Source organism: Cinclus cinclus, chromosome 24 (assembly GCF_963662255.1).
Source record: "Cinclus cinclus chromosome 24, bCinCin1.1, whole genome shotgun sequence".
In the NCBI taxonomy this organism is placed as follows: domain Eukaryota; kingdom Metazoa; phylum Chordata; class Aves; order Passeriformes; family Cinclidae; genus Cinclus; species Cinclus cinclus.
The window spans coordinates 6,522,762-6,544,366 of record NC_085069.1 but is presented as its reverse complement, the minus strand read 5'-3'; the positions used below and the strand labels follow the sequence as shown (position 1 = coordinate 6,544,366).

Below are 21,605 nucleotides of genomic sequence, written 5' to 3'. Positions count from 1 at the left end.
CCGGCGGGGCCGAGACAATGGAGCGCCAATTCCAGGCAGCTGAATGACAAAGTGCTCCAATTACCCCGAGCTGCGAGGCGGCCGCTCCCCTCCCGGCCTGGCAGACCCTTATTCCAGACCCTTATTCCTTATTCCAGACCCTTATTCCTTATTCCAGACCCTTATTCCAGACCTTTATTCCAGACCCTTATTCCATTTTATTCCAGCCCCTTGCTTCAGACACTTAGCTCTTGTTCCCGACCCTTATTCCAGATCCTTGTTCTATCCCCTTTTTCCCAGACCATTATTCCAGACCCTTTTTCCAGACTGTTATTCCAGACCCTTTCTCCAGCCCCTTATTCCAGGTCCTTTTTCCAGCCCCTAATTCCAGCCCCTTTTTCCAGGCTCTTTCCCCAGCCCGTTATTCCAACTCCTTTTTCCAGACCCTTTTTTTTCCCGCTCCCGGCGGGCATGAAGGGATTGGAATATCGGGAATCACCCCAACACCTCCAAATGTCACCTGGGAAGGGGTTTGGGGTGAGGCGGTGCCCACACGTCCCTCACTGGGGGCACATTTGGGGTTTTGGAGCCAACCCGGCCCGGGCTCATCCCGTAACTCCCCTGGGATGGAATTCCAGGGGTTGGGAATGGGGCTGGGGGGAGCCGAGGGTACCTGGCTGTAACCAGTGACTGGGCTGGAGGATGCCACGGCAGCGTCCAGAGCATCCCACAGTCCCAGAGCATCCCACAGTCCCAGAGCATCCCACAGTCCCAGAGCATCCCCCAACCCCGGAGCATCCCTCAGTCCCAGAGCTTCCCACAATCCCAGAGCTCCTCACAATCCCAGATCTTCCCCCAACCCCGGAGCATCCCTCAGTCCCAGAGCTTCCCACAATCCCAGATCTTCCCCCAACCCCGGAGCATCCCTCAATCCCAGAGTTTCCAGCCACCCCAGTTTCCCCACAATCCCAGATCTTCCAGTGATCCCAGAGCTTCCCGTTCTCCCGGGGCACCCCACAATCCCAGATCTTCCCCCAACCCGGAGCATCCCTCAATCCCAGAGTTTCCAGCTCTCCAGCCCTGCCGCTCTCCCACGCCGCACGCAGCTGCCAGCAGCTCCGCTCCTCTCCGCGTGGGCCGGGCCTGGCCTCGCCACCCGGCTCCGCTCTCCGGCCACCTGTCCCCTCCCCCCGGGACCCCCGCCACCCCCCTGCCGGCTCCCCCCGCCCCCCCCAAAAACGCTGCGGGAAATGCCAAATTCCCCGCTCCAGGTGCCGCGGGCCCCCCTCGCTCCCAGGGTTTCCCTTCGGGGTCCGGGGGCTCGGAGCCCCCCTCGGGGCTGGGAAGGGGCACCTGGTCCGCGTTAAGGCCGCGGAAATGGGGCCGTGATTAGCGCAGCTCCCGGTGACAAAGCCGCGGGTATTAACGCCATAAAACATTCTGCCAGCTGGCCCGGCCCGGAGGGGAGCAGGCGACACCTCTGGAAGCTCTTAATTGTTTTTTGGAGCCGTGTCGGGGGGGTTGGAACCCGAGCAGGAGCTGCCGGGTGAGGACGGAACCGCTCCGAGCGGGATTTCGGATCCCTGGCACCGCAAAGCGCCCGGCACGAGGAAAGGGATGGGATTTTGGGATGGGGATGCTCCAGCTGGAGACGAGCCCGGCAGCGAGATCCGAGCTGTCCCCGAGGCCGGCGGGCGAGCTCTGCCTCTCTTGGCCGAGCACCGCGTCTGGGAGAGGCCAAATCCCGGCTCCGAGCGCTTCCCGAAATTTGGGCAGCTCGGGGGAGCCACGTCCGAGCGCTGCGGCTCCGGCCCCGGGAGGTTCTGCCGCTACCGGCACCGAGCGGCGAGAGCGGCGGGCCGGGGTGCGGGGGTCCCGGGGGTCCCCAGGTGCGGGGGTCGCGGGGTTTGGGTGGTCTCCCAAGCACATCTGGGGAGCCACATCTGGGGTCCCTGTTCTCTGGGGTCTCCCCGGGACACTCCCAGCCCCGCCTGTGCAGTCCCGGAGGGCAGACCCAGCCCCCCGAGGGGACCCCTGCCCAGGGAAGTGGCTCTTTGGGGACATCACAGCCCTGCCCCGCTGCAGCATTCGGGGCTGGGGGGAATGGTTGGGATCCGTCAGGCTGGGACAGCTCCGGTCCCCGATGTCCCCATCCCGCTGTCGCAGCGATCCCGGGCGAGTTTGGCCACCCCGATCCCGTGGGGGAAAGGATCCCCTCCAGCCCCGCTCTGCTCCTCAGCCCCTGAACTCTGCCTTCCACATCCTGCTCGAGGGGTGTCCGGCTGCCCGACCACCCCCCTGGGACCCCCGTTAAATCCTGATCCCAAAAAATCCCCGCTCCTGCCCCAGCTGCGGGCTTGGACCCCCCCCCCCCCCCCGGCTCCGGGCACTCCCCTCTCCGCCGGCCCCCCCCTCCCCGTGCCCTCAAGTTTTTTGTCTGGGACACACAGCGAGGGCTCTGCCGGGAAGAAAAAAGGTCTCGGCCTCCGCTCTGGGGGAGATTGGAGCCGGGAAAATCTGGGAGATGTTTCGGGGGGTGAGTGGGAGGCAGGTGATGAAGGCACTGGGGGGGTTCTGGCCCCGCTCCCCTCGGACCGAGGCTCGGGGCAGCGGCACCGGAGGGAGCTGCGGGACCCCCATCCCCACCCAGCTCCCCGCGACCTCTCCCTCCGCACCCCAAAGAGCTCTGCCCTTCCCCCCGGGCTCCCCGGTGTCTCCGGGACCCTCCAGCCCCGCACGGAGGGGACCCCGCTCCTTCCCCGAGCCCTCCTGTCCCTCACCCATCCCGGGACCCTCCAAACATCCCCGTGTGACACCCCCGGGACCCTCCTTCCATCCCAGCCCCGCCCGGTGTCTCGGGGATTCTCCATCCCCCGGTGTCCCCGGGCTCTGCTCCCCGCACTCACCGCCCGCAGCAGCAGCAGCGACAGCGACAGCGACAGCGACAGCGACAGCGACAGGAGCCCGGCCATGGCGAGGGGGAGCGGGGCCGGTGACAGCCCCGGGAGCCGGAGCGCGGCCGGGCTCTGCCCTCGCTCTGCCGCTCTCCGCCGCGGCGGCGGCCAGAAAAGGGCTGCAAGTCCCTCCTCCTCCTCCTCCTCCTCCTCCTCCTCCTCCTCCTCCTCCTCCTCCTCCTCTCCCTCTCCCTCTCCCTCCGCCGCCGCCGCACAAAGCCGGGGTCCCCCCCCGGCCCCGCCGCCCCCCCACGAAGCGTTTTTGGGGTGCGCTCGCTCCGTGTCCAGCCGGGGCTCTGCAGCCCCTCGGCTTTTCACTCCCATCCATCGTTTTTCCCTCCCGTCTGTCTGTCCGTCCTCGCTGCCCCCTCTGCACCCCCTCCTCTCCCGCGTCCCTCTGTCTGTCTGTCCCCGTCCTTCTGTCGCCGTCGCCGGGCTGGGGTCCCCGATGCCATCGCAGCCCTGGGGGTTGGGGTGGGGGTCTCCAGACTTGTTCGGGCCGCAGGGGACAAGTGACATCATCCCCCAGACTGGGGACACCCCAGGCCTGTCCCAGCTCTGCGGGTGACACCGAGGGGCCCCCAGAGGGGGACACGCGGCGGGAGATGAATTAAATCCTTGTAATTCTGCTCTCTGCAGAAAATAAATAAATAAATAAATAAATAAATAAATAAATCCCACATGGGCGCCCTGTGGTCGCTAAAAAGGTCCCCTCGTGTCACCATCCTTTGTCCCAGGGTGACTCTGCCCGGCCTCCCGCCCTCCCAGCGCCGGCAGCTGGGAATGCCAGGGCTCGTCCCTCGTCCCGCAGCGCTGGGTCAGCTCCGAGGGATGGATGGAGTCACTGGTGCCACTGGGAACGGCCCGGGCTCGCTGTCGCTGCCCCGGGGTCACTGCTGCGGCCACGGCACAGCGGATTTGGCCTCGTGTGATTCCAGCTCCAGGTGTTTCCTCCCCGCTTCGAGCTCTGCAGGTGCTTCTGGGGCTCCCAAAAATCCGGCTGTTCCCACTCCTGCAGCCACCGGGGCCCCCAAATCCCCGCGGCTCACGGTGGGAACGCGCCGCTCCGCTGGATTTCCTCTGGAAAAGCCAGTTCTGGATTCTCCGCGCTGCTCGGGGCCGGCTCATCCCGGCAAAGGCTTCACGGAATTCCCTCTCTCGCAGCTTTTCCATGGGATTAAAGCCGAGCCAAGGCTGCCGTTTGTTCCCGGTCACGGGCACGACATCTGCGAGCCACATGGAGGAGATTTCCCAGCCAAAAACGCCACTCCGGGGCCAGCTGGGAACGGGCCGGGAGGTGCCCAGGGGCTGGGATTCCCACCTGGAGTTTGGGATGACCACCCTGGGTTTGGGGTGACCACCCTGGGTTTGGGATTCCCACCTGGAGTTTGGGATGACCACCCTGGGTTTGGGGTGACCACCCTGGGTTTGGGGTGACCACCCTGGGTTTGGGATTCCCACCTGGAATTTGGGGTGACCACCCTGGGTTTGGGGTGACCACCCTGGGTTTGGGATTCCCACCTGGGTTTGGGATGCCCACCCAGAGCTGGATTAGCAGTGATAAACCCAACATTTAAAAGGGGTTTTTAATGGGGTCACCGATGACACCGCAGCCCCAGTGGGATGGGATGGGATTGCTCAGGCTTCAGGGGACAGGGGACAACAACATTCCCTGGGGACATTCCCTGGGGACATTCCCTGGGGACATTCCGGGGAGCAGGCCTGGCACAGCGGGGGAGCAGCCGCGGGATCCCACAATTTAATTTACCGCAGCAAGTGGCAAATCCAGATGTTTTCCTCGGATAAATCCCTCCTCCCCCTCCTCCTCCCCCTCCTCCTCCCCCTCCTCCTCCCTCTCCTCCTCCTCCTCCTCCTCCTCCTCCTCCTCCTCCTCCTCCTCCTCCTCCTCCTCCTCCTCCTCCCTCACTGGGGACACCGAGCCCAGTCCCTGCCACCACCACGGCCCGGTGCCAGTCTGGGAATAATCCCGGGAAAAATCCCAACCCTGGAAAAGCCGATCCCACCCAGCTGGGCTCCATCTGCTCCAGGCTGGGCCGGTCCAGGGAAAAGGAAATTCCTGCTCCCATCCCAACCTGCCGTTCCTTTGGAGAAGGGATTCGTGGAATTCTCCACTGAGTCTCACCCAAGTGGTTTTCCCAAAAAAGTTGTGTCCCTTTCCCGGCTCCACGAGGTGACAAAGAATCCCTTAAAGGCCTGGTGTCACCTCCTGGAATCAAACCCAAAGCTGAGAGTGGTTTTTTTGGGGGGGAAGAATGGAACTTTTCGGGGTGTTGAAACCCCTAAGGTCACCTGAAATTTCACCCACGTGCCACCGGCTCCGGAGCGGGGCTGATCACGGTCCCAAAAAAGCTTTTGGGGACACAAAAATGGTCTCTGGTGGTGCCACCAGGGCACGGTGAGGCGGTGCCAGGGCTGGGTTTGCGCTGTGGGAGGGCTTGGCCCCTCTTTTAATCACAAAAATAATAAAAAAAAACTTCCTCGGATTTTCCTGTTGTCCTCCCGAGCTCCCCTCAGGCTGAAGGGGTCACTCATGGGGAGTTTTCCCTGCAGAAAGGACGGGATTAATTAGCAAAAGGCCAATTAGAGCTGAGTGAAATATTGCCTGGAGTCCCTCCCGTCCTCAGGGCGTTTTCACCCCCTCGTTTTTTCCCCTTCGGACTAATCCAGATTTTTCCTCATCCTGTCCCGAAGGGATCCAGGGGATGTTTCCCCCTCTCCCTCCACCCAGAAAGAGCCTGGCTTAAACACTGCGGAGTTTTTATGGTTTTTACTCCAAAGCCGAGGTGAAATTCCCTTCCCGACAAAGCCCAGCCCGCGGTAATGGTGAGATATAAATAAAGAGAAATTAATAATACAAATACACCTCGGGAAGAGATCTCCCACAGCCAGGGCCGGGAGCTGGAGCTGGGAAAAACCTGAGGGGACAGAAAGGGGCTGGGGCAGCGAGTGGGGCCCAAAATCTGCCCAAAATCCCTTTTTTTGGAGAGGAAAGGGAGGAAAATTCGGGTGGAATCATCTCTGAGCTGGGCTCACTCCGCTGGGAGCTGTCGGTGTGTTTCCATCTCCATGGGTTGGAGGGGAATTTGCAGGAAAAAAGAAAAAAGACAAAAAAAATCCTTTCCCCTCTCTGGCAGCTCCCGGCCGCCCCCCTTCCCTTTTTTTTTCCTTTTTTTTCCTTTTTTCCCTTTCCCCCTCTTTTCCCTTTTTCATTTCTCCTTTTTCCCTTTTCTCCTCTTTTCCTTTTTCTTTTTCTCCCTTTTTCCTTTTCCCTTCCCTCCCCCTTTTTTTTTTTCCTTTTCCCCTTTTTTCCTTTTTCCCATTTCCCCTTTTTTCCTTTTTCTCTTCTTCCCTTTTCCCTTTTTTCCCTTTTCCCTTTTTTCCCTTTTTTCCCTTTCTCCTTTGTCCCTTTTCCCAGCTCCGTCCATCCCCCTGCAGTGGGGCCGGGATGAATCCTCAGGCCCTTATAAGGTCTGGAGGAACCTCGGGGAAAGCCGAGCCTGGGCCGGGGCCAGCCGGGAAAAACAAACCCTGGAGGGAAACCAGGACCCGTCCAGATCCAAACAATCCCGGGAGAAACCTCGGGAATGCAGAATGGGCAGGGATCAAGGGCAGCAGCAGCGTTAGGGATCAGTGATCGATCGGTGATTAATCAGTGATCAATCCCTGATCAATCTGTGATCGATCGGTGATCAGATGGTGATGAATAGAGATGAAATAGAAATAAAATAGAAATGAAATAGAGATAAAATAGGAATAAAACAGAAATAAAATGCAGATTAAATAGGAATGGGAATGGGAATGGGAATGGGAATGGGAATGGGAATAGGAAGAGGAAAAGGAATGGAATGGAATGGAATGGAATGGAATGGAATGGAATGGAATGGAATGGAATGGAATGGAATGGAATAGCATTTCCACTGGAAGTGCCTCAGTTTCCCCTGTGGAAGTGGGAATTTCATCCCCGGGTGGGAATTTCGCCTCTCCCGGGTCTCTTCCGAGCAGGGTCTGGCGCAGGAGCCGGGATCTCATTTCCCAGCCCGCTGATGACGATGAAGGGACTTAATTGCTGCCTTAATTGCTTATGCAAATGAGCCGCGGGCCTGTGCGGGAGCGCGGCCGGATCCTGCCCTGTGCCCGATCCCGAAGGACCCGATCCCGAAGGACCCGATCCCGGGGGACCCGATCCAGAGGGATCCGATCCCGAGGAACCCGATCCCGAAGGACCCGATCCCGGGGGACCCGATCCCAAGGAACCTGATCCAGAGGGACCCGATCCCGAAGGACCCGATCCCGAAGGACCCGATCCCGGGGGACCCGATCCCAAAGGATCTGATCCCGAGGAACCCGATCCCAAGGAACCTGATCCAGAGGGACCCGATCCCGAAGGATCTGATCCCGGGGGACCCGATCCCAAGGAACCCGATCCCAAGGAACCCGATCCCGAAGGACCCGATCCCGGGGGACCCGATCCCAAGGAACCCGATCCCAAGGAACCCGATCCCGAGGGACCCGATCCCGAGGGACCCGATCCCGGGGGACCCGATCCCGGGGGACCCGATCCCAAGGAACCCGATCCCGAGGGACCCGATCCCGAGGGACCCGATCCCGGGGGACCCGATCCCAAGGAACCCGATCCCGAGGGACCCGATCCCGAGGGACCCGATCCCGAGGGATCTGCGGGAGCCGCTCCCAGCTCCGCCCTCCCAGCCCCCTCCCGGCCCCTGCACTTCCACTGCCTCCATCACCCCCCATTATCTTTTTTTTTTAATGAATTTTTATTTTAATCCATTTTTATTTTAATTAATTTATTTTAATGAATTGATTTTAATGCCAGTCAATTTAATTTTTACTTTAATATATGTACTTATTTCTTATATTTTTTTTTAAATTTTAATAAATTTGATTTGCATTTATTTTAATAAATGATACATGCTTTAATTAACTGCCCGGTGGGAATGGGGCAGCTTTGGAGGGAATTCCTGCAGGGAAGAGCAGAGGGAGGCAGGGTGGGAGTGTGGCAAAGCTCAGGCAGCCGGGGATCGATGGGATCCGGGATAATCAGATTGGGATGGGCAGCGCCGGCTCGGCCCCGCTGGAATTCTCCGAGCCAGCAAACAGCGAGGAGGAAATTGGGTAAAAGCAATTTTATCCTGGCTTGTAGGAAGGTTTTAATGAGGGCCAGGACGTGACAGCGCCAGGGAACGCGGATCCAGCCGGGAGAGGAGCGGGGGGCTGGGGGGATGTAAAGAGGGATCCCAGGGCTGGATCTATGGGGACAGGGATCCCTGTGACCCCTCCAGGTGTGCACGGAGCTTTGGGCACCTGGGCAGGTCCCGTGCTGGGCTGGGGGGGGCTCTGCCAGCCCCGAGGGATTCTCTGCCAATCCCACGGGATCTGCTCCCAGCCCCACGGGATCCAGTCACAGGGATCCACTCCCAGCCCCACGGGATCCAGTCACAGGGATCCACTCCCGGCCCCACGGGATCCAGTCACAGGGATCCACTCCCGGCCCCACGGGATCTGCTCCCGGGCCCACGGGATCCAGTCACAGGGATCCACTCCCGGCCCCACGGGATCCGCTCCCAGCCCCACGGGATCCAGTCACAGGGATCCACTCCCAACCCCACGGGATCCGCTCCCAGCCCCACGGGATCCAGTCACAGGGATCCACTCCCGGCCCCACAGGATCCAGTCACAGAGATCCACTCCCAGCCCCACGGGATCCACTCCCAGCCCCCGGGATCCAGTCACAGGGATCCACTCCCAGCCCCACGGGATCTGCTCCCAGCCCCACGGGATCCAGTCACAGGGATCCACTCCCGGCCCCGCGGGATCCACTCCCAGTTCCATGGGATCAATCCACAGCCCGATGGGATCCACTCCCAATCCCATGGGATCTGTTCCCAGCTCCATGGGATCCACCCCAAGTCCCACCATCCATGGATCCCTCCATCCCTCATTCATCCATGGATCCATCCGTCCCTCCCGTATTTTCCAGGCCCTTTTCCTCCCCCTGTCCTTCCCCACCCCTGGATGTTTCAGGACAGACCCGAGGTCACCTCCCGGAGTGTCCAGCCCCAGGATCACCCCCCCTGCCCGGGCAGGGTCCGGGGGTCACTCCCATCCCAGTCTGGACCCGGGGTCACTCCCATCCCAGACTGGACCCGGAGTCATTCCCATCCCAGACTGGACCCGGGGTCACTCCCATCCCAGTCTGGACCGGGGGTCATTCCCATCCCAGTCTGGACCGGGGGTCACTCCCATCCCAGTCTGGACCCGGGGTCACTCCCATCCCAGTCTGGACCGGGGGTCACTCCCATCCCAGTCTGGACCCGGGGTCACTCCCATCCCAGACTGGACCGGGGGTCACTCCCATCCCAGTCTGGACCGGGGGTCACTCCCAGCCCAGTCTGGACCGGGGGTCACTCCCAGCCCAGTCTGGACCGGGGGTCATTCCCATCCCAGTCTGGACCGGGGGTCACTCCCATCCCAGTCTGGACCGGGGGTCATTCCCAGCCCAGTCTGGACCCGGGGTCACTCCCATCTCAGACTGGACCCGGGGTCACTCCCATCCCAGACTGGACCCGGGGTCACTCCCAGCCCGGTTTTGCCCTCTGGACCCTCCCGGTAGCCCCGGCTGAAACCCGAGCCGCGCCCTGGCAGTGACGGATGGGCCGGGGGCTGCTGCCCTCGCAAATCTCCCGCTTTTAAAAGCATTACTGCTCCCAGGCCAATAAAGCCGGGGATTTGCTGAAGCCGCTTGAGGTCCCATTTTCCCTGGAACCCATTTCCATGGCATGAATCACCGAGCGGAATGAACTCAATTAGTCCAGACAGAGGCAGGAGATAAATCAGGGTCCCATTAGGAAACCTGGAGGGTAATTTATGGCCCCGAGCGGCAGCGCTGCCTGTCTCCCTTCCCTGCCCATCTGCAACCTGCTCCGGAGCCGCGCTGGGACCGCGGGTTCCTCTCCCGGAGCTGGGAATGCTCCAGCCCGGCCCGGCCCGGCCCGGTTCTGCCTTGCCCCGGCTGACCCGGACCGGAGCGTTCTCCATCCCCGGACAGCCTCATTCACCCTCCTCGCTCCTTCATTCATCGCCGGTTTCCTGCTCGGGGATGCTCGGGAGCCTTCCTGGAAATCTGGGCTGGAATTTCCCCGATTTCAGCTGCTGGATGGAGGATTTTATCCACTCCGGGCTCTTCCCCCGGTGCTCCCGGGGGGTTGGATCGGGGGTGCAGGGAGGAGCTGGATGGGCTCATCCAGGGAGATCAGCCCGGATTTGGGGCGGTCACCGTTCCTGGGGAGGTTCTGGGTGCTGGCTCTGTGCTCCGCGAGCTGCAGCCCTGCCCTGGGCAGGAGCCTGAGCTGATTTTATCAATCGTTTCTCAATCATCATTACCAGCCCTGCTGCTCTGGGCTCCTTCCAGTCAGCAGAGAGAGACTGGAATCTGCCAGGGACAATTCCTGGTGCTCCATCCCCGCCCGAGGGGTCTGGGGGCAGCCCCGGGGGCGCTCTCACCTCCCTCACATCCCTGAGCCAGGATCTTCCAGGGTTAAAAATACATAAATAAATAATAATTTTTGCCTCCCGGGCAAAAACCACGTCCGGGAGCCGCTCCAAGGGCTGGGAATGACCCGCGCCATCCTCAGATCCTTAAAAAATAAATAAATAAAAAAAAAAAAAAAAAATCTGAAGTGCCAAAGTGCGGCAGGAGCTGCTTTTCCCCAGGAGCCTCCAGGGGAATGTTCAAGTGCGGGGTTCCATCTCCTCCAAATGGCAGCTGGATTTTCCAAGGCTTTTCCCGCAGTTTTTGGGTGACACAACTTTTACCCCTCCTGCATCTCAACCTCCAAAATCTTTTTCATCTTTTCCCCCACCCCGGATTCTCCGCGCTCCGAGCGCGCCTGGATCCCTCCCGCTCCTTCCCCAGGATCCGCCAGCCCTAATGGGAGTCAGAGGGGAATTTGGGGGATCAATCTCGGGCAATTAACGCGCCCCGGAACTGCGGGAGAGGCGGCCGAGAGCTCCCGTGGGGCCGCGGCGGTGCCGGGGAATGGCAGCGCTGGGATGGAGCCATGCGGGAAGTGACGGCCGGGGAGCTGCGGGAGCGCCTGGCAGGGAAAGAGCCCGGCCCGGAGAGACGGGAGAGGAGAGACGGGAGAGGAGAGACGGGAGAGGAGAGACGGGAGAGGAGAGACGGGAGAGGAGAGACGGGAGAGGAGAGACGGGAGAGGAGAGACGGGAGAGGAGAGACGGGAGAGCTGCGGGGGCTCAGACAGGGGCTGGGGCTGGCAAAGTCTCTATGGGGACACCAAATCCCCCCGGGGCCACCAAACCCCCCTGGGGCCACCTGGCAGGGCTGCCGAAGGCAGGGGTGGTCCAGGTTATGTTGGGGAGGAAGAGCAGGGGACGGGACCACTCCAGGTGTGACCCCCGATATCTGTGACCCCCGATATCTGTGACCCCTCCCAGTGCCTGTGACCTCCCAGGTGTGACCCCCCCCCAGGTGTGACCCCACAGTGCCTGTGACCCTCCCCCCCCCCGTCTCTCCCTGCCCTCATTCCCAGCCGAGGGCCCCCCCCTTGTGCCCCCAGTTCTCCCCCGGGCTCTGCCCGAGGCACAGGAGGCAGGGGGGACTCCCTGACCCCGCCGGCCGCCTCGGGCTGGGTCCTGCTCCACAAAGCCTGGGATTGTTCCCCCTCCGACACACAGGAAAACAGAGGGGAGGCATTTTCCAGGGATTCCTGCGGCTCTCGGGAATGCTCCGGGCGGATCCTCTGCTCCAAAGGGCTGCACATCGTGGAGGGGCCACAGCGTCCCTCATCCCATCCCATCCCATTATCCCATCCCTTTATCCCATCCCATTATCCCATCCCATTATCCCATCCCATTATCCCATCCCATCCCATCCCAGGATGCTCAGCCCGGAGGGATCGGGGCCCTCGGAGCCCCCCCGGCGGCAGAAGCGGCTCCAGCCCCAGGGGCAGCAGGGGAGGGGACACCGAGGAGCCTTTGTCCGGTGGAGGGTGGGCTGCGGCCGGGGAGGGCAGGAGATCCCGGTTCTTGTCTCGTTCCTGGTCCCGGTTCTTGTCCCAATCCCGGTCCTTGTCCCGGTTCTTGTCCTGTTCCTTGTCCCGGTTCTTGTCCCGGTCCCATCACGGCTCCGCGGCACCGCCCAGCCTGGCACGGGGGACTGAGCTCGGGGCTGCACCCCACATCCATCCCTGATGGGATTTGGGATAATCCCGATGTTCCCCAAACCCCCCATGACTTCCCCAAATCCCCAAATCTGCCCCCAAATCATCCCCTGTGCCCACCCGGGCGGGAATTTTGGCTTCCCCGGGGCGAGTGGGGTGAAGCCGTCTGGGCGAGAGACGGGCTGGATTTTAAAGCAGATTAATTAAGCCGCATTGCGGGGCCGTGTGGACAGAGTTCAGAATGCAAACAGCCCTAATCCGATTTCTCTGACTTGCAAATCGCGGCAGGCAACTCTGCCCAAATCACATTAAGGCCGTTTCCACTCCGAGCCGTGTCCTCGCAGGCCTTTAATGCAGTTTTCACTAATTTAATTTAAACGTTTATTCAGCCTAATTCGGGTTTGTGCCGGGCGCGGGGCTGGGCTGGGACCCCCGGGCTGGGCTGGGACCCCCCAAAATTCGAGGTGGGTGGGAGTGTGATCAGCACCAACCCCCTCTCTCCGCTCACGGATCAACCCCACAGCAGATTTGGGGTGGAAAAATCCCATTGCTGCCAAACCCCGCGGGCGTGGCCGTGGCCCGGAGCCCCCGAGGGTCCCCCCCAATCCCGGGAATCTCGGAGCTTTTGTGCCTCGGGCTTTCGGGAGCGGGGGGTGGAGAAGAGGACGAGCTTTGTTCCCGGCCCGGGGAGGGGGGGGGGGGGGGGGACAATGAGCCCTTCTTGAGCCGCCCGCGCTGCCCGCCAGGAAATGTCCCCCAAAAACGGGACCGCGACCTCGGGAAAGGCTCAGGGAGGGGGCCCGGCGCTGGTTTGGGGTGCGGTTCCGCTGCCATCACTGCCAGTGGTGTCCCAGCCCTGTTTTGGGGCGCAATCCCTCAACCATCACCCAGTTTTGGGGTCCCAGTCCTATTTGGGGTGCGATCCCACAGCCACCCCCGTTTGGGGATTTTTGAGGGGGTCCATCCCCCCCCCCCCCCCCCCCCGGCCTGTTCCGGGGTGCTCCATTCCCCCAGCTCCATCCCAGACCCCACATTCCCCATCCCACAGAGCTCGGGGGACACTCGGGGTCCCCCCAGTGTGGCCAGCCCTTGTCCCCGCTGTCGGGGACGGTGACAAAGGGGAGGGTGACAAAGTCCCCGTGCCCAGCGGGGTCACCTCGGAGCGGAACCCACCGGGCACGGCGTTGGAATGGGGTTTTTTTTTCCCCCCTTTTTTCCTCCCTTTTTTCCTTTTTCCACGTTTTCGGGATTCCCGGAGCCAAAGGGAGAGCGCTGCTTCCCTCTAGCGGTTCCGGGGACAGGAGGGGACAGTGACAGGGACCCGGACAGGGAATGTCCCCTTTGTCCGCGGCGGAACGGCGGCTCCAGGCCCCTTTTCTCCCGGGAAAAGGGAGAGGAATTAAATCCCGGCTCAGGAAAGACGAGGAAATGCTGGAGAGGGCCCGATGGAGACCCCAAAAATGATTTGGGGTCCAGAGCACCTCGGGTGAGGAGAGAGAGGGAGCTGGGCTTGGTTAGACTGGAGAAGGGAAGGCTGAGAGTGGAAATATCCCGTATTTTTATGGAAATATCTCAGATATCCATGGAAATCTCTCGTTTTGGGAAAGGGATCCCACCAACGCATGGAAATATCTCCTGGAGGTGTCAGACTCTGTTTAGTGGTGTCAGGACGAGGAGCAACGGCCAGAAACTAAACCCCGAGTGCCACCTGCCCCGGAGGAAGAGCTGTCCACGGGGGGTGGCTGGCACAGGTGTCCAGGGGTGTCGCTGCGGACCCCACCCGTGTCACCTGCTCCAGGACACCCTGCCTGGGCAGGGGCTTGGACTGCGTGACCTTCAGAAGTCTTTTCTGGGAGCGGGCAGTGCTGCCCACGCCGCTGTCCCCCGCGTGTCCCTTGTCCCCGCACGCCCCCCGCGTGTCTCCCCTCTCAGGACTACATCTCCCAAGAGCCCTTGCTGAGCTCCAGCCAATAGCGCGCGGTTTTGCTCAGCCAGCGGGAGGTACACCGGAAACTGTGGGGCGGCCAGCAGGAGGCACGGCAGCAGAGAACTACATATCCCGGCAGGCCACGGGACACGCGGGCCAATGAGGAGCGCGAGTCTTGGCGTGGCGCGCAGGCGCGCCGGGGCGGGCGGCCGCGGATTCATGTGGAGGTCAGCGGCGCGGTGGGAGCGGCGGACGGGAGGGCGGCGGTGGGTCCGGGACAGCCGGGCCGAGCTGAGCTGAGCCGGGCCGAGCCGAGGGCTGAGGGCGGGTGGGCAGAGCGGAGACAAGGAGGCCTTGGCCCGTGGGGTGCCCGTGTTGGGGGCGAGAGGCCTAGGAGGGAGCGGGATGGGGAGGCCTGGGGGGCGTGCGGGGTGTGGGGTTGGGTTGTGGGGGCATGGGGAGAGATGGGGGAGTCCTGGAGAGGGGCCCGGGATGCTGCGGGGCCAAGGGAGAGGTCACGGGAGGGAGAGCCCCGGGGCCGAGGAACCCCCCAGGGTTGAGGTGTTTGTGGGGACAGAAGGAGCCCCCCAAGATTGAGATGTTTTTTGGGGGCACAAGGAGCCCCCAGGCGATGCTGTGGTTTGGGGGTTCTGGGCAGGGCTCGCTCCCCAGGATCCCCACAGCTGTGCCCGGTGAGGTTTGACCCTCCGGGGGTATTTTCAGGAGGGTTTTGGAGCGGGAGCTGAGGCTGGAGCTGTGAGATGGCTGCCAAAGTGTTCGAGAGCATCGGGAAGCTCGGCCTGGGCTTGGCGGTGGCGGGTGGAGTTGTCAACTCTGCTCTTTACAACGGTGAGTGGCGCGGGCTGAGCGCCCCCAGATCACTTTATTTTGTATTTCTGTCCAAATCTTGACTTCTCGGTGCTTTTACTGCCCAATAAAAACTGACCGAGGCCTTGCAATACCACGAGCACTGTGAGTTCCTTTCTCCCAAAGGCACGCAGCTGCTCCGTGCGGAGCACGCTGGGAGGTTCTGGAGTTCCATCCACAGCTTCTCTTTGCTTTGTCGCTCCTAATGACCCCATTAATTTCCTGCTCTCCTGTTAATTCAGGCTCTAACCCCCGCCATGCCCCATCCCCGTGGCCCTGGTGGCAGCAGTGACCCCCCTGACGTCCCCTTTTCCCCCCGCAGTGGATGCAGGGCACAGAGCTGTGATCTTCGACCGTTTCCGAGGGGTGCAGGACGTGGTGGTGGGAGAAGGGACCCATTTCCTGATCCCCTGGGTGCAGAAACCCATCATCTTCGACTGTCGCTCGCGGCCCCGCAACGTCCCCGTCATCACCGGCAGCAAAGGTGGGTGCTGGCCCCGGGACACCACATCCAGGGGTTTCCAGGGGCTTGGGTTTGTCCTTCTGCACCTGGAATTCTGGTCCTAAAGGCCCAGCCCTGGAGCAGTGGCCACAAACGGAACAAGTGAGGCAAGGATGGCCGAGCACTGGGCCAGTGACCAGAAAGGGTCTGGAGTGTCCCTGTGTGGGGCCAGTCACCCCAACCCCACACGTGTCACCTGCCAAGGGTGACCCTGCCTCGGCTGGGTGGTGTCCAGAGGTCCCTTCCAACCCCAGCTGCTCCTGGAACAGTCAGGAATGCTTTGAGGTTTTTAATAAAGGACAGGTTAAGGAATTCTTCCTTTGGTCCCAAATATTTGGGGTTGGGAGGGATCTCTGGAGATTCTTCGACCCTGCGGTGATCCCACAGGTCCCAGTTTGACACGGGAATGGTTTGGTCTCTTTCACTAAAGAACTCTTCCTTTGGTGCTGTGTGTCACTGAATGCTGAGCACCTGGGGTTGGGAAGGGACCTCTGGAGCTCACCCAGTCCCAGGCAGGCTCACCTGGGCCAGGTGACACAGGTGGGCTCGGAGTTCTCCTTTGACAACAGCACAGAGTCAGACCCCAAAGGGGAACAAAACCAACTCGTTTACTCCTGGTAAAGCAAAGTGGGGAGCTCAAAGCTGCTCAAACTCAGGGCAGCTCCCTGAGCGAGCTGGTGCTCCCCCAGACCTGCAGAACGTGAACATCACCCTGAGGATCCTGTTCCGGCCCGTGACGGCGCAGCTGCCCCGCATCTTCACCAGCATCGGCGAGGACTACGACGAGAGAGTGCTGCCCTCCATCACCACCGAGATCCTCAAGTCCGTGGTGGTGAGCACTGCTGGGCTCCCCCAGCCTCGCCTGGCAGGGACTGGGGATTGTGCTGCGAGCTGGAATTGTGGAATTCCAGCCTGGTTTGGGGTAGGAAGGGGGCTGGAAGTTCAGCCGGCTCCACCCCTGCTGTGGGTTCCAAACCTCATCCAGCCTGGCCTTGGATATTCCCAGGGGTGGGGACTTCAAACCTTGCTGGAAGCCCCTTCCCATGGGGGAATTCCTGCTGCTGTCCTGGCTGGTGCAGCCTGGGGCTGGGTCTGGTCACAGAGGTGTCCATCCCATTCCCAGCAATGTCCATCCTGTTCCCACCCTGTTCCCATTCCTGTTCCCATCCCCGTTCTCACCCCGTTCCCATTCCCGTTCTCACCCCGTTCCCATTCCCGTTCTCACCCCGTTCCCATTCCCGTTCTCACCCCGTTCCCATTCCCGTTCTCACCCCGTTCCCATTCCCGTTCTCACCCCGTTCCCATTCCCGTTCTCACCCCGTTCCCATCCCCGTTCTCACCCCGTTCCCATCCCCGTTCTCACCCCGTTCCCATTCCCGTTCTCACCCCGTTCCCATTCCCGTTCTCACCCCGTTCCCATCCCCGTTCTCACCCCGTTCCCATTCCCGTCCTCACCCCGTTCCCATTCCCGTCCTCACCCCGTTCCCATTCCCGTTCTCACCCCGTTCCCATTCCCGTTCTCACCCCGTTCCCGTCCCCGTTCTCACCCCGTTCCCGTCCCCGTTCTCACCCCGTTCCCGTCCCTGTTCTCACCCCGTTCCCATTCCCGTTCTCACCCCGTTCCCATTCCCGTTCTCACCCCGTTCCCATTCCCGTTCTCACCCCGTTCCCATCCCCGTTCTCACCCCGTTCCCATCCCCGTTCTCACCCCGTTCCCATCCCCGTTCTCACCCCGTTCCCATCCCCGTTCTCACCCCGTTCCCATCCCCGTTCTCACCCCGTTCCCATTCCCGTTCTCACCCCGTTCCCGTCCCTGTTCTCACCCCGTTCCCATTCCTGTTCCCATCCCTGTTCCCATTCTCACCCCGTTCCCATTCCCGTTCTCACCCCGTTCCCATTCCCGTTCTCACCCCGTTCCCATTCCCGTTCTCACCCCGTTCCCATCCCCGTTCTCACCCCGTTCCCATTCCCGTTCCAGGCCCGTTTCGACGCAGGTGAGCTGATCACGCAGCGGGAGTTGGTGTCCAGGCAGGTGAGCGAGGACCTGACGGAGCGAGCGGCCACCTTCGGGCTCATCCTGGACGACGTGTCCCTGGTGAGTGTCCCTGTCCCCGCTCCCCTGGACGGGAGGGGGTCACAGCCCAGAGCGTGGGCACTGGGACACGTGTGGACGTTTGGACACTTGGACACGTGTGGGCATTTGGGCACGTATGGGCATTGGGACATGTGTGGATGTTTGGACACGTGGATGTTTGGACACATGTGGGCACTGGGACACATGTGGATTTTTGGACACGCGTGGCCATGTCTGGAAGGACGCCGTGGTCACAGCTTTGTCCCCGAGACCTTGGGTGGCTCTGGGTGGCCCCAGCCCTGGCTGTGCAGGGATTTGGTGGCTCCAGCAGGAGGAGATGCAGCTCAGGGGGATGGATTGGGCTGCAGGTGCTGTGGCATTTGGCAGCAGCTCCACATGCAGCCCCGGGGAAGCACCAGGAGAGGAAATTCCCACTTGGAAAGCAGAAAAATCCCTCTTGGACAGCAGGAAATTCCCACTGGTTCCTCTGCTGAGACATCCAAGGAGGGAGCCGTGTCCTCCCACCTCCCTTTAGGAATGAGATCTGTCCCTCTGTAAAGTCACTGCTGTAATTGGGCTCCTGCAGGATCCCCTCTTTCCCTGGAGCTTTCCTTGGAAGCCTCTGCAGCCCTGACTTTGTTTCTCCAAAGAGGGAATTTGAATTTCTGGAGCCTTCCCCTGTCCCAGCAGGCTGGGCTGGGTGTGGGATCCCAGTAGGATTTGTTTTCAGGGATCCCAGATTCTGTCCCCATGGCAGTGTCACTGTCCCAGCAGAGCTGCTGGCACATGGCCCTGCAGTGACCAGGTGTGCTTTGTGTCCCCCACACTCACCTGTCCCTGCAGTGACCAGGTGTGCTTTCTGTCCCCCAGACTCACCTGGCCCTGCAGTGACCAGGTGTGCTTTGTGTCCCCCACACTCACCTGTCCCTGCAGTGACCAGGTGTGCTTTGTGTCCCCCACACTCACCTGTCCCTGCAGTGACCAGGTGTGCTTTGTGTCCCCCACACTCACCTGTCCCTGCAGTGACCAGGTGTGCTTTGTGTCCCCCACACTCACCTGTCCCTGCAGTGACCAGGTGTGCTTTGTGTCCCCCAGACTCACCTGACCTTTGGCAAGGAGTTCACCGAGGCCGTGGAGATGAAGCAGGTGGCGCAGCAGGAGGCAGAGCGAGCCAGGTTCATCGTGGAGAAGGTACCTGCTCCTCCTGGGAAATTTGGGATTGCTTTCTGCTTCCCATTCCAGGCGTTTTCCCTTTAATTATCCTCATGCCAGCCTTCCAGCAGTGCTGAACAGAAAAGTTTTCCCCAATATCCAACACAAACCCTGCTGGAAAATTCTCATTTCCACCCCCCGGTGCTGGCTGCTCCTGGATCCAAACTGGATGATCCCTGGGATCTCCAGCAGATGAACTTCGGGCATTTCAGTCTCTTGTGTCATCTCACATTTCAGCTCTGAAAACACCTCTGGGGTTGGGAGCATCCCCAGGGAGCTGCAAAATAATTGGGATCTCTGGGTGGGATGGAGAGATCAAAATTCAGCTGCAAATTGCCTTTTTTTTTTCCTTTAGCCAACCAGGAATTGAAATTGCCCTTTTTCCTTTACCCAAATAAGAACTGAAATTGCCTTTTCTCCTTTTTTTTGAGTTTGGTTATACCTTTTTGTAACTGTGTCCATGCATGTTTGTTGTGTCCATGTAACTGTACCTGTGTCTGTGTGTCTGTCCATCCCGTGTACCTGCGTCTGTGTGTCCGTCCCGTGTACCTGCATCTGTGCGTCCGTCCTGTCCGTGTACCTGTGTCTGTCTGTGTTATGTCCATGTACCTGCGTCTGTGTGTCCGTCCTGTCCGTGTACCTGTGTCTGTGTGTCCATCCCGTGTACCTGCGTCTGTGTGTCCGTCCTGTCCGTGTACCTGTGTCTGTCTGTGTTATGTCCATGTACCTGTGTCTGTGTGTCCGTCCTGTCCGTGTACCTGTGTCTGTGTGTCCGTCCTGTCCGTGTACCTGCGTCTGTGTGTCCGTCCTGTCCGTGTACCTGTGTCTGTCTGTGTTATGTCCATGTACCTGCGTCTGTGTGTCCGTCCTGTCCGTGTACCTGTGTCTGTGTGTCCGTCCTGTCCGTGTACCTGTGTCTGTCTGTGTTATGTCCATGTACCTGTGTCTGTGTGTCCGTCCTGTCCGTGTACCTGCGTCTGTGTGTCCGTCCTGTCCGTGTACCTGTGTCTGTCTGTGTTATGTCCGTGTACCTGCGTCTGTGTGTCCGTCCTGTCCGTGTACCTGCGTCTGTGTGTCCGTCCTGTCCGTGTACCTGTGTCTGTCTGTGTTATGTCCATGTACCTGCGTCTGTGCGTCCGTCCTGTCCGTGTACCTGTGTCTGTGCGTCCGTCCTGTCCGTGTACCTGTGTCTGTGCGTCCGTCCTGTCCGTGTACCTGTGTCTGTCTGTGTTATGTCCATGTACCTGCGTCTGTGTGTCCGTCCTGTCCATGTACCTGTGTCTGTGTGTCCGTCCCGTGTACCTGTGTCTGTGCGTCCGTCCTGTCCGTGTACCTGTGTCTGTGCGTCCGTCCTGTCCGTGTACCTGTACCCACCCCCCTCTGTAACGTTCTGCAACCCCCCAGGCCGAGCAGCAGAAGAAGGCGGCCGTGATCTCAGCAGAGGGGGACTCCAAGGCTGCCGAGCTCATTGCCAACTCCCTGGCCACGGCCGGGGACGGGCTGATCGAGCTGCGCAAGCTGGAGGCGGCCGAGGACATCGCGTACCAGCTCTCGCGCTCCCGCAACATCACCTACCTGCCCTCGGGCCAGTCCGTGCTGCTGCAGCTGCCCCAGTGAGCCGCCAGGGACAAAACGCACCTTAAGAACAGAAAAGGAAAGGAAAAAAAAAAAATCATTGTGATTTCCTCTCGCCGAGGAAATGGAAATTTGGAAATTGGAGGGGTTGGTTTTTTGTGGGGTTTTTTTTTTTTTTTTTGGGTTTTTGGTTTTTTTTTGGATGGGTAATTGAATAAAAGCGAACGCGACATCGGGTCTGCGATTCCTCCCCTGTGTGGTCACAGTGGTGGCTTCACTGACTCTGACTTTGGGAGTTCAGCAAGTGAGGTTTGGGACTTGGCCCTTTCCGGGCAGTGGGAGCAGCAGGAGCAGAGTTTTCCTGGGGTGAAGCCCAGGTGAGTCCCTGGCCAGGGGCGCTGCTTCCATCAGGTCTCAGAGCTGCCTCGGTGCCTTCAGGCTGGCTGGGGCTGTCCCCACCTGCAGCCCCTGGGTCCTCAGCCACCCCACACCTGTCCAGGTGTCACTGAGAGCCTGAGGACACCACAGCTCAGGGCAGGGGCTCTGTGGGGTGAGAGGAACACAGATTCCCTTTGGCTTGCTGGAGAGGGGAGTTCTGTTGCAGGACACCCCTCTGGAACTGGGACATCTTTTCCCTGAGCTGTCCCTCTCCTGGGCTCCTGTCCCAGCCCCTGGCTGCTCCAGGAGCAGAAATCCTCTATTCCATCCCTGCTCCTTTTCCTGAGGGAAGTAGAATTGTGAGATTGTGTAAGCAGCCTTCAATAAATGTCACAGCCCCAAGGCTGGCACTGTGGGTCGTGGCTTTTTTTGTCTTTATGTGCTGCTGTCTCAGGAGAAGTGAAGGCTGGGCTCGGTGCTGGGAAAGGTCTTGGCCAAGAGGGATCCATCCTGACAACTCCAGAGCTTGGGATGTGAGCGTGAGCCTGGATTTCTGTAATGAGGTAAGTGTTGAATCGTGGGGGCTCCTCCCAGCGCCCCTGGCTTGGACCAGAGCATTTCCACAGGTCCCTTCCAGCCCCAGCTGTTCTGTGATTCTCCAACAAATCATCTGAAATCTCCACCAGCATCTCAGAGCTGGGGCTGTTCTGCAGCTTTGCTGCTCTCTGGGACAGCGAGGGTGGGAGGAGACCTTTTCCAGGGATTCCCTTTTCCTCTTCTCCTCTTTTCTGGTGTTTTTTGTCCAGAGGCTGCTGGCTCTGATGATGCAGCCACGTTCCCCAGGACCCCCCCCCAAAAAGTGAACAACCCCCATACGGAGCTGCCAGCTCTCCCCAACCCCAGGCACGGGGAGATG

At 60.5% G+C, this 21,605-nt stretch overlaps 1 protein-coding gene across 2 annotated transcripts; it reads left to right on the top strand.

Moving 5' to 3' along the window:
• Positions 1-14,265: 14,265 nt before the first annotated feature.
• PHB1 (prohibitin 1) lies at positions 14,266-21,098 on the top strand. 2 transcript variants are annotated; one of them, XM_062508345.1, is made up of 7 exons: positions 14,266-14,308; positions 14,805-14,930; positions 15,271-15,432; positions 16,140-16,282; positions 17,429-17,545; positions 18,620-18,715; positions 20,141-21,098. In XM_062508345.1, exons 2-7 carry the CDS (start codon positions 14,843-14,845, stop codon positions 20,351-20,353), a joined length of 819 nt encoding a protein of 272 aa, XP_062364329.1. In that variant the 5' UTR covers positions 14,266-14,308; positions 14,805-14,842; the 3' UTR covers positions 20,354-21,098. The 2 variants fall into 2 exon arrangements, with proteins under 2 accessions (XP_062364329.1, XP_062364330.1); XM_062508346.1 differs by lacking the exon at positions 14,266-14,308 and adding an exon at positions 14,336-14,347.
• The last annotated feature ends 507 nt before the right edge of the window (positions 21,099-21,605 follow it).